The sequence below is a fragment of the Microtus pennsylvanicus genome, chromosome 6 (genome assembly GCF_037038515.1).
Source record: "Microtus pennsylvanicus isolate mMicPen1 chromosome 6, mMicPen1.hap1, whole genome shotgun sequence".
NCBI lineage: Eukaryota > Metazoa > Chordata > Mammalia > Rodentia > Cricetidae > Microtus > Microtus pennsylvanicus.
Window position 1 is genome coordinate 113815839 of NC_134584.1, and position 12777 is coordinate 113828615.

A 12777-nucleotide genomic window follows, 5' to 3' on the forward strand; every position below is an offset into this window, starting at 1 on the left:
CCGCAAGGAAGACGCGACCACCGGAGCTCTTCTCACTGCAGTTTATTCCAGGACCTTTTACAATTCTCTCTCTCCTCCTCTCTCTCCCTTTCTCCTCTCTTTCCCTCTCTCCTTCCTCTCTTCTCTACTCTCTCCGTTGACCTCTCTCCTCTCTCCTTTTTTCCTCTCTTTCCCCTCTCTCTTTGACCTCTCTCTTTGACCTCTCTGCCCGGGCAAAACTCTCACAGCCCTTAAGTAGGCACGGGCTGCCAATCCCGGATTGCTAGGTGGGCATTGCCCATAGGCCCACGCATATGCAGGCAGCTGATGATCATTGCGTGATCATAGCATAGGTCAGGCCTTAGCCATCTCAGGAGTTGATTATACATCTCCATCAGGTGTGATTCCATGCAGCTCGCTACACTGCAGATCACCGGGCTGGCCCCTGCTCTTTGTTTGAGGATCATGAGTATTCATTTACAAGATGGCTAATTGTGGGGCTAGGAAGAGGGAGATGAGGGCCATTGACTGCTCTTGCAGAAGATGGCCTTTCTGTTAGTTTCTAGCACCTCATGGAAACTCACAACTGTCTGTAACTCTTTCAGGGATCTGATGCCCTCTACTTCCTTCCTCGGGCACTGCACTTGTGTGCTACACATACATACATTTGAACAAAGCACTCATACACACAAAATAGAAGTAAATCTGTGGAGGATGACCAGTGATAATAATGATAGTAGACACAGATTGGAGGCTTAGTACTCGCTCTGTGGTTGGCACTTCACATGTGTGTTTAGCTCATCAAATACTCTCAGCCTCCCTGTTATTATCCCCAAGGAAGAAGGTAGTCCTTAAACTTGCAGAACTGATGTGTTAATGTTATACTATCTGCCACTACGCTGTCTTAACATGTGCAAATCTAAACCTCATTCATTCGCGTAAAAAGCTCAAAGTAGATGTTCACCTGTAAGGAGATTCTGGTACCCAGGCTCTTTGTATTGAGGTCCCATTGTCATCCCAAGTCTTCTGTTCCTTTGGTTCTAGGTAGAAAATGGGAAACTAGTAATAAGCCATGCATTTGAGGTTTCCATTGATCAGTCCTGAGATGAAGATATGTATCCTGCCCAGATTTGATGCTACTGTTCTGGGTCCCAGGCCACACTTCACCAAGGGCAGCCTGAAAGCCTTTACCTAGTTATATAAGCAGGTAGACCCGGCCTTCATGGAATGGTGAGCAGCTTAGCCTCAGGTCATACCTGCTTCCCTGGCTTGTGAACCCATGTGTTCAGTGTAGAGAAGGTGACTTCTAAAAAGTAGAGCGTGAGCCACAGTTACCCATAGAAAGAAGAGAGCCTGGAAAAGGATGTTTTAGAGATAGGGATAGTTGTCTGCATACCAAACAAGTGAGTTCAGAGGTCAGGAAAATATTAATAAAACTCCAACAGGGATGTCTGATTATATAATCTAACTATAGTTTACCTGTGTGTTCTCACGGGGAAATCTCATGGAGAGCCCAAATGGAAACACTGCCGTGGACGGTGTGTGCGCTTCTCTTGACTGCTGCCCAGGGTGAACCAGTCTCATGTTTTCAACTGAGAGCTCCTCAGGAAGTCAGTGGTGTCTAGGAGCCGCTATTTTTCTCTTTTTATACTCTAACATTAGATTATAAAGCCTAAGTGGAATTAGCCACCCAGCCAGTGCCATGATAAAGGAATATTTTTTTCCAAGTCACAAATTAAGATGAAAGGGACAAAGCTGTTTATTCAAGCAGAAATTTGGACAAGATTTGGATTTTTATCAAGTGGGGCATTTTTTTAGAAAGGAAGTTTTTCTGATGGGAATATTTTTAAATTTTGTTGGTCTGGGGCTCATTCATTAAAGTACTTGCTATGCAAGCATAAGGACCTGAATTCAGTCCCCAGAACCCAGGAAAATAGGAACAGTAGCACATACGTGGAATTCCAACACCAGGGGGTAGAGACAGGAAGATTTCTGAGGCGCCACGGCCAACCAGACTAGTCAAATATAGCTCAAGGTTTAGTGAGAGATCCTGCCTCAAAAACTAAGGTAAAGTTAGGTGGTGCACACCTTTACTGTCAGAACTTGGGAGGCAGAGATTGGTTTTGTGAGTTCCAGTCTAGCCAGGACTACATAGAAAGACCTTGTCTATAAATTAAGATGTAGAGTGATTAAAGAAGATATTCAGTGTCAACCTCTGCCTCCTACATGTGCACATGTGTGCACATACACACACACACACACACACACACACACACGGTATATATGATGTAAGGATGTCTTAATATTTCCAGTAGGACATAAAAGGTGACTTTTACCTAAAGTTAAATATTAGGCATTCACCCCATCTCTCAGAGGTGCAGACATCACGAGTAATTTTAAAGAAGTCTGTTTGCTCAGTTCACCTACTTTTAACTTGAGTTTCTCAAGCTACGGTCTGAAATATGAAGGACGTCTTCAATAATCTTTTCTTTAACCTCCGTAACTGATACGGTGGCATTCATCTACCTACTGCTTAACAAATACATGTTAGGGGACTGAGATGAGATTGGATCTGTGCCAGAGGAGAAGAGCCAGCAACAACCCATCAGAAAGGCTCTGTGCTTATAGAGTTTGGGGTCTACTTGTAAGAGATGAGACAGGGGTGGGGGGAGGGCGGGGGGAGAGGAAACTATTTGAAGAATACATTTGTGTGTACTGTAAATATACAATCTGGTGGGGAAATGTAGGTTTTTAGTGGGGAATTCAGGCACAACAGTGGTCTGCGTGAGAGTTTTGGCTGAGAGTTGAAGGATGAGAAGATGTGGGGGGGAGCATTTTGGATTGGGGGAACATCATCGCTAAGGTGCTATGGAAACCGTGGGTTCTGGAAAGAGACCAGTGTGGCTGGTTATGGAGAGCAGGTAGAGCAGAAAGTCAGGACCCCACAGCTGTTCTCAACAAATGGAAGCTCCTAGCCAGGGGCCTCCTGCCGGCCCCACACCCCATACAGCTGTTCCATCTTCTCAGCCCTACCCTACCCTGGCCCCACTCAGAGCCAGAATCAGTGGTTTCTGCTCTCAGGGAAGTAGAAGGAAAGAGCGTCATGGACCTGTCTCATTCCCACCTGCCTTTAGAGGTGGCGTCCAACAGTGCATTTTGAGTAGAGACCCAGTGGATGTGGGAAATGGCTGTGGAGCTGTGACTGCAAAGTGAGCCTCTGCCCAGAAATCTTGTCCTCGGGAAATAGTCCAGGAGCAAGCTCAAAGCCAAAGGCACAAAGCTGCCGAGCCCAGCTCTGCTTCTGCACGGTCGTCAGCGCTCAGCATATGTCGACAGTGATTTATAATAGGGCTGTCTGTAACAGCGGCAATCAGATCCAGCCTCCACTTTCAACAGAAGGCGAACGGTGCAAGGAGGTTTGCTGCACCACATGCGTGTCTTATGCAGCCCCTAAAAGCAATGATTATGAAGGCTGTGTCACAAAAAAGAAAAGATGCCTGTGGTGGAATTTAAGGGAAGAAAGCAGAATGCCAAGTTCTATCAGCTCTATGGTCACAACTTGATTCAAATTCTCTGCGCATAGGCATGTAAAGTGGAAGGGGAAACACTCCGCCACACACATGCAATAAAGCACTGTGCAATCATTTCTTTTTTTTTTTTTTGGTGTTTTCCTTATAGGCATGGTTACAGTAATCTATGTACGATGAACTACAAATATACAATAAAACAAAATCTCCTGCAATAAAAATCATACAGACCAGCCAATTGGAGGGCATCTTTGGAATTCATGCTAAGCCAGAAAAGAAATCAGAGGGAAAAAGTATTTCTTTTGTAATTCATATGTTGTATATGTATGTGTGTGTGCATATACATGCTTTTGTATGTTCAGGTGTGATCACACATGTGTGCACATGCATGTAGAGTTCAGAGGTCAGTCTTCAGGAATAGTGACACCCATATTTGAAACTGGGTCTATCATTGGTCTGGAGCTCACCATGGCTAGAGTGGCTAGCCAGTGAGTCCAGGCATCCTCCTGGCTCTGTCTCAAAAATACTGGAATTACCAGCTTGCTCACCACACTTAGCATTTTTGTATGGGTTCTGGGGAACCTAGCTCAGTTTCCCATGCTTGTGAAACATGAGTTTTAACAACTGAGCCATCTTCTGAGCCTAAGGGGAGAAAAACCAGCTCTGAGACAGACTTGGTCTTTGCGTTGTTTTTCGTATCTGTCTATAAAAGGAGATGGCAATGGGTGGGAAATGGACCAAACAGTTAGAAACCTTGAATCCTGTGCAAATGACTCAAAGGCCTTCAGAAATAAAGAAGAGAGGAAAAATTTTAGAGAGAAAGGCAACACAGTCTCGCAGCCGCCTGGGAGGGTTCAGAGCACTTCATCAGGAGGGGATGTTGGAACAAACCTCAGGGGAGCTGGGACAAGGCAGGGCAGGTAAGAACAGCCATGCTTGGTCAACCTCTGCTCACCTAGATGATCACTTCATAAGCACCTTGTACAAACCAAAAATCATCCGCTTCACAGATGAGAAAACTGAAATGCAGGTGCAGATTTATCCTCCAACCGCGTGGGCTCAGTTTTTCCCAACTCTCTATGGTTTACAAGATGACCGGAGGAAACATTTGAACTGGGAGGATGCCTCCATCAACTGGAGTAATTTCACTGGTGTGGAATTTGGTTTCACTGGCATGGACTGCCCCAACTCACTGAACTGTGTGCTGCACATTTTATATCTGTCCTATTTATTGCCATCAATTATAGCTCAATAAGGCTGCTTACGGGTGCCGTTAAAACCAAACACTTGGTGGAAATGATACACAGTATTGTTTAAGGCCTTATGTTCATGCATTCATGTTTTATTACTTTTTTATTGGTGCCTAAAAAATGTTAAGCAAACACAAGGGTGACCAAGGTGCACATAACGCTGTGTCCTGAAATATCCAAACTACTAGTTGCAATTAATGTAATAAGTCATTGCATCAGCACCAAGCAGAGACAGTTGGGGCATATGGGAACACACAGAAGTGATATCCGACTGTAAGTCCAGAGCACACAAGGGAACTCACGGTCCGGCCTTTGCAAATTTGATGATGTGGGCACTGCCCATATTTCTTTAGGGAGAAGGCAAGGTACAGAAGGTTAAAATAGTGTTTACATACCTACGCGCTCTGGGACTCACTGCACATGGCCTGCTCCCGAAGTTTAAACTGTCTACCATCTATGCTCACTCTCCCTAAGGCAAGAGGGGCGGCTCACCCCTGGGTCCATGAGGAAACCAAGCTATTCACCTTGAAGGCTGTGGCTGTATGAGATACTGAGATGGCAGAAACAGGTCAGATTAGGGCTTGTCAATCTCAGCAGTGTGTATACTTGGAGTTGTTCTGTGGTTAGAGGCCATCCCATACAGTGGTACTTATTAGATGTAGTTAGCAGCTACCTGCCACATCTCCCAAGTCATGACAATGTGGAAACCTCTCTGGATATCACCCATGGGGAGCTGTGAGCAAACCGCTCCCAATTAAGCAACCTCCAATTGAAATGATGGGCATACTAATTACCTGGATTTCTTTGTTCATTCTGACTTGTGTGCATGTGCCAAAATATCACACTGAGACTCATAAATTAATGCAATTGTTCCTTGTAGAAAAAAATGTATTACCTGTATTTATTTATTTATCTATTATTGGAGGAGCATTGCCATGGTCTTCATATGGAGGTGAGAGGACAACTTAAGGAGGAAGTCAGTCCTTTCCTCTCACCATGTGACTTTTCTGGGTTCAAACTCAGGCTGTCAGGCTAATGATTGGCACCTTTACCTGCCAAACCATCTCTCCAACTCAAAGATGTAAAAATCTTAAACAGAACTTCTCAGCTACATAGAGGAAGCTCTCAAAAGTCCTTAGATGGAGTCAAAATTGGATTATGCTGAAAATCTAGGCTCCTTTGCAGATTCAAGGCAGTTAAGAGCTATTACATGAGAGGAGCCTATGAGATGGTCTGGCCACGTGGGCACGATAAGTGGGAAATGGAACTCAGGGCCCAGGAATAGGCAGCATCAAAGGAAAAGAACAGGCATTAGGAGCTAGCTGAGTCCATAAAGTGCTTGTCTGAATGAACAAAAACATCTGAGTTTGATCCCCAGAACACACATTAAGAAGCTGGACATGGTGGCACATGCTTGTAATCCTACTGTTGCAGAGATGGAAACAGAATTCATGGAGCTCATTAGCTAGGCAGCCTAGCCTGTTTGGCAAGCACCAGGCCAGTAAGGAGCCCCAGTTCTCAAAATCTAAGTGGACTGTGTCTGAGGAATGATACTCAGATTGACCTCTGGCTTTCACCCAAACCTGTGCATATAGGTGAAAAATAGAAAAGAAAAATAGACTTGGTGACCAGTAAAACACACAAGAGGAAAGATACTTCTACTTTAGGTGTTGTGGCCTTGGGAGTTGTTGGGATATCCTTTAGCACGACTGTGAAAACCCCAAGGATTTACAGGAAGTAGACCCAGCTTGCAGTCACTAGCTTGGTGACCACTGAGAGCTGGCTCTAGAAGATGGGGAGCAATGCTAAAATATCTTGCTGCTGTGTCGGCCCAGAGACCCTGGTCTGGGGTTGATAGTATCTTAAATTCATGGAGATTTGTGACAGCAACAGAAAAAAAATCCTTGACCCTCAGCCCATCTGTGCTGCTGCATAGTTATGTACACACAGACAGTATGCCACCCTTAGAAATGGGGACACTGGGAATGAGGAGGGGCCTTGGGTCTCTCCGAGCTGACTGACTTTGCTGTTGATGGTCCTGATGTCTTTAAAAAGATCAGTCAAGGAGCATGACAGTAGCTAGGCCCATCCTAAAAATGCTTCTGGGTGTGTGTGTGTGTGTGTGTGTGTAAAAGGGTCTCAAGTAAACCATAACTATCTGCAAACTTGCTACATGACCTTGAACTTTCTGATCCTCCTGCCTCCACCTCTCTGCTATTGGAACTAAAGGTGTGTCCCACCACAACTGTTTTATGTGGTGATAGGGATCAAACCCAAGGCTTTGTACGTGCCAGGCAAGTGTTCTACCAGCTGAGTCCTATCTCTAGCTCTGGAGCTGGAAGATTTTCACTAGACCTGAGCCCAGTTTGGTTTGGGTAGGTTCCATGTAATAGCATTCATTTGTTTCATCCTATTGATGGGGTGAAATGGTGGTAGTCTTTAATTTTGAAACTCGTCCATGAAGAAATGCCTCTACCCTCAAAAGGAGCAATGCACAGGGATACTCATTCACCAAGACAACTGAAAGATCAAAGGAACAAATCATACCCATGTCTGGCTTGGTGGACCAAGAGGTTTTGAGGGTTTGTTGTTGTTGTTTTTGTTTTGTCTTTTGGGGGGTGGGGAGAATGTTACCTACAGGCACTTTAGTAAGCCATTACTTCCAAAACATGGTAACTTATTCAGGTAGCCATATCACCATTTTCTTCCTTCATCAAATGAAAATAATGGTGGCTCTGGAGTCACAAGAGTGTCATGAGAAACAAATAGGATTGACTTGACATTCCTCAACCTGGGGCATAGTAAATGCTCACGAGTAAATCATACTCCTAGAATGTTTACAGTCATCCAACCTCCACTCTCATGGCTACTAGTAGTCCCATCCTCAAGACTATATCTTGAGTTGATGTCTGGACTAGGGAATATATGATCTATGTGTCTGTGTTTGTGCTAGTACTGAGCTATTATTATTAATACAGTTCTGAGATATGATATAAAACCAGGTGTAGTAATACCTCCAGCACAGTTCTAAGGGCTATTACAGCTATTCAGGGGTCTTTGTACTTCCATATAAACTTTAAAACTTTATTTTCAGTTTCTGTGAGAAATTTCATTGAGAGGTTGATCAAGATTGCACTGAATTTGTGGGTTACTTTTGATAGGATTTTTATAACATTGGTATTTCTGATCCATGAGCACAGATGGCTTCTCCATCTTCTGATGTCTTTTCCATTTCTCCCCTTAATATTTCAAGCTTTTCATTGTCAAGGCCCTTCATTTATTTGACTACATTTGCTCCATGTTATTTTGGAGGCTGTTTTGAATGGAATTGTTTCCCTAATTTCTTTTCCATTATTTTTGTCAATAGCATATAGAAAGGCCACTGATTTTTACATATTGACTTTGTGCCATGCCACTTTGCTGAAAGTGTTTATAAGGTCTAAAAGTTTTTTGATAGAGTCTTCGGAATTCCCTATGTATAAAATCATATCATCTGCAAATAAGGATACTTTGACCTCTTCCTTTCTTATTTGCACCCCTTTTACTTCTTTCTCATATCATATTGCTTTAGTGAAATCTTCAAGCACAACATTAAAATAGAATGGAAACAGCATACACCCTGGCTTAGTCCTAATATTAAAATGCTTTGAGTTTTTCTCCATTTAGTATGATATTGGCAATAGATTTGTCGTAGATCACTTTTATTACATTAAGATATGTTTCTGCCATCCCTAGACTCTAGAGATTTTAAGTTGAACTTTGTCAAAGGCATTTTCTCCATCTACCGAGATGATCCTTGGGGCTATTTCTATGATGAGTTACACTTATTTATTTGTGTGTGTGTGTGTGTGTGTGTGTGTGTGTGTGTGTGTTGAACCATTCCTGCATTTCTGGGATAAAGCCAACTTGGTCATGATGCATGCATGTTGTCTTTGATGTGTTCCTGGATTGGCTTGCAAGTAGTTGGTTGTGCAATTTATAGCCATGTTCACTGGGAAGATTAGTTCATAATTTTCTTTTTTGTGTATCTCTATCTGGATTTTGAAAAAGTAATTATAAAATGAATAGGCAAATGGATGAACCTGAAAATCAAACAAACTGAGTGAGGTAACACAGGTACAGAAATATGAATGCCATGTCCTTCTATGCGTGGACCCTAGCATCCAATATTTAAATTGTGTGATTAAATTGGACTATCTGGAGAATCCAGCAAAATAGAAAGGAGCCATTTGAGTATGGGCTTACAGGAGAGGGGTGAACAGAATATAAATGATATGAAAACAAAGAGGGGAAATCCTTAAGGTGGAAAACTTAAGCAGGTATGGTGTGTGTATGGGTGGGGGACTTTGGGGATCATCTAAATGAAGGGCTACAAAAAGCTATAAGGAAACCTCCAGACCAGACTAGCAGCCCATTAACTTGGGAACAATATTGGTTTTCTGACTCTTTTAGTACCTTGGACAGCACCCCACATAGCGGCCATATTCCTTTGAAAACAATTGTTGGCCGAGGGATTGACTGACAGGACTGTGGGAAGCCTGGGCCAAAAATCTTGTTTCCTCATTGCATTCTCCCCACAAAGAAATACATTTACTCACATTGCAAGAGAGAGCGAGAGCTGAGGCTTGGAGAATTTGAGAGAGGGTCTTGATAGAAAATCTGGCTCCAGTTTCCTCTTCATTATTCTACTCCAGACTTGTTCTCAGGAGAGGTATTTTGCTGCCTCCAACTTTGTGAAATGTTTGTATAGACAGTGTCTAACTCACAGTGGTTTGGTCCAGGGCTATTTTTTAAGCAGGTGGCATCCGTAGACATTATATTTCAGATGTTGAGAGTTCTTCCTGGGCTACCAATGTGTTTTATAATATTCTCCTGTGATGCTAGGGGTGGGGACAGTGCCAAGGCAGCCATGTGAACATGGGCATAAACCATTTTCATGCTATAGTATACCGTACTGTTTGGCTATGCCAGGTATTAGGTTAAATGAATTAAACAAAAATTTCACTTGAGATATGTTCAGCTCACAGAGGATGTATCAAAGGTAACTGTAATAAGTCAGGGATGACAGTAACTAAACAGATGGTGTTAGATGTGACATGGAAAGGAAAGACTTGAGAGTTTGGTTCCTGATACTTATATCATTTTACTTTGTCTCCTTCTGTGCAGGATCTCTGCTGAAGGGGTGGACATTGTTTTGGACTGCCTGTGTGGGGACAATACTGGCAAGGGGCTCAGCCTCCTCAAACCTCTGGGGACCTACATTTTATATGGTGAGTGCATGCACAATGGACTAAGATCAACAGCAGCAGAAAGCATCCCACTGTGCTTAATATACTGGGTAATGAGAAAACTTGGGAGTGTCTAGAATTTTTAGTCCATTTATCATGTTTCTATTATTGTCCTAAATTGTAAAACTAACTTATTTGCCTACTTCCCTATCCCCTATCCTGTCACATTTAAATGTTTTCCTTTGTTTATAACACAGTCTCACTATATAACTGTGGCTAGCCTTGCACTCATAATCCCACTGCCTCAGCCTCTTCAGTGATAGGATTTCAAGTGTGGGCCACCATGCCTGGCCACATCTACTATGCTCTTGGGTATACAAGAAAGTTAGAATTAGAAGCAAGTTTTCTCCAGTAAAATGAAACTTTCGTGCCTGACCTTCTTGTCTTCACACACACACACACACACTCACATACTCACAAACCCACACTAATTGAAAAATTGGTCTCCACAAATCTCAAAGGGTATATGGAGAGCCAGAGGCCATCTTTCAAAACAGAACATGGGATATCTGATGTTTGAGATTCCTAAAACCTCTGTGCCCTGTCCTTGCAATAGAAATTAAGCCTTAATTCTGAGTATATTCAAAATCAATGCTCTTTAGAAAAGAGATGTTTGAGGGTTATAAATATCTTCTTATCATCTGATCATTATTTTAAAAAAAAGAATTGAGCTCACTAAGCAGGCAAGCAACACTCCTTTACTGACATATTCTGGTCATTTTTACCCTGACCACATATTTCCCAAGAAGTAAATTATTGATTAATGTTATTGATGGGAAAGCCTACAAGGGTCAATAGCATTAGAAGAACATCGGATGTGACTAGCAGAAGGCAGATGGACAATTTACTCATCCCTCCTTCTCATTAGCCAGGAGTTATATTTTTGCCTCAATTTCATGATGTCATTTGGGTGAATTTTAACTTGATTATCTCGCAATTATCCAAGTAATTACATTGATCACTTGGTTACTATGTAGTCAAAGTCTGGTACTACAATCCCTGGGACTTATCACCTCATCAATGATAAAGGGATGATTAACTTATTGGAAATAGTTTAGCCAGACCAAACGGTTAATTTTGAAATATGCAATTGTTTAAGTAGATGATTGTTCTCTAAGGAAAATTACACTTCCAAATATCAGATGCAGGAACATCTGTGGAGAGCAGCAGTGCATCAGGATGCTCTCGACATTGTCAAGAGTTTCTTCCTCCCACCCCATCCCCACTAGGAACCCTGCAAAGGGGTCATTTCTTTCTGAACATCTCAGCTTCTCTTTTCCAACTCCACCTCCATCTGGCATCTGAGTGTCACTTGGCCCAGTTGTCAACGCATAGTTTCCAATATGCTTTTCTCTAAAGTTTTAGGTTTTGTTTTGTTTTTTAACTTCTCTGCTTGTACCCCTTTGGAGCTAACAAATAGTTCCACATTCCCCAAACTTCTGAAACTTTCTTCTCTCCTCTATCTTTTCTGCATCTCATTTTTTTGTATCTGTCTAATTTCCCTCCTACTCGTTAGTACCCAGTCCAAGTCAGAGTCCTAAGCCCCTCACTTGCTAGGAAGTCAAATTTGGATCCATATAGTGCCTTCCCATAGAAGTTCACTCCTTGTTTTCAATAAACAGAACCACAATGTTTCATATTATTAAAACACTGGACTAGTCAATCACCTTTTGTTACATGCCTGGTTTTCCAATGAAACTAAGAGTTGATGACTAGCCAAATGTTCCACTTTGTAGCCAACCCCAACACCTCTACTTTTTCCAAGACTGAAGCATGTTGTTTGTAAACTTTTGCCACTTGTGCACAAATGAAACACCTCCCACTCTCCTATAAGAAAATATCTTGATTTTTATAAACAATTATTTGACTTGGGAATCTTTCATTTGCAGGTTCATCCAACATGGTAACCGGAGAGACCAAGAGTTTCTTTAGCTTCGCAAAGTCAGTAAGTATCCATGCCTGTCTACTAACTGCCGGTTAACATTCATTTACCTGGTATGAGCTCCACCTAAAAACATTGGTCACCAGGCAGTGGTGACACATGCCTTTAATCCCAGCACTCAGGAGGCATAAGCAGATGGATCTCTGAGTTTGAGGACAACCTGATCTAAAGAGTGAGTTCCAGGACAGCCAGGGCTACACAGCAAAACTCTGTCTCAGGAAAAGCAAAACAAAAACCAAAACAAACAAAAGACATACTGCTCAATTGCTGGTCTGCCATTTGCATCATGCAGTCCTGATAAATCCCATACCCATACACTGCTAACTGCACACAGGCAGGATGAGGACTCGAAAAGTAGTAGTGTCAGTGAAATCTTGAAAAGCTTCCTTTTTACCTGAGCAGAGATTGGTTCAAGCATCTGTCAAAAGTGAGCTTAGAGCTACTGCACCATCATTGCTCCCTACAGTAGACAGGCTTTTATTTTGGTCATTTGCTGGCCAGGTTTCTAAGGGCACAGTTGATTTCTGTGTCCCCATCCCTACTGTGTTGGAGAATGGAATGAGAAACTCCTAACTTTAGTAATTTCTGTGTACGTGATGACTTTGTTCACTACCGAAGAGCACTATCCTTTGCTGCACCCACTCAGATGGATAGTGCCACAGAGAGCTATCGATATGTGTTAGAATCAAGCTGATTTAGGTCTATGTGTAGTAGGAGCTGCGGGCAGGCCTGCTTTTCATCCTACCTGGCTCCCACATGGTTAGCTTTACACCCTCAAACATCTGGTGAAT

The 12777-nt window shown here is 42.6% G+C and overlaps 1 protein-coding gene across 1 annotated transcript in view; it reads left to right on the forward strand.

Moving 5' to 3' along the window:
* Vat1l (vesicle amine transport 1 like) overlaps window positions 1-12777 on the forward strand; it is a 158927-nt gene that overhangs the window by 55831 nt on the left and 90319 nt on the right. The window contains exons 5-6 of the mRNA XM_075977400.1: window positions 9923-10026; window positions 11934-11989. Of these exons, the coding sequence (XP_075833515.1) occupies window positions 9923-10026; window positions 11934-11989 (160 nt within the window). The remainder of the gene's footprint in view (window positions 1-9922; window positions 10027-11933; window positions 11990-12777) is intronic.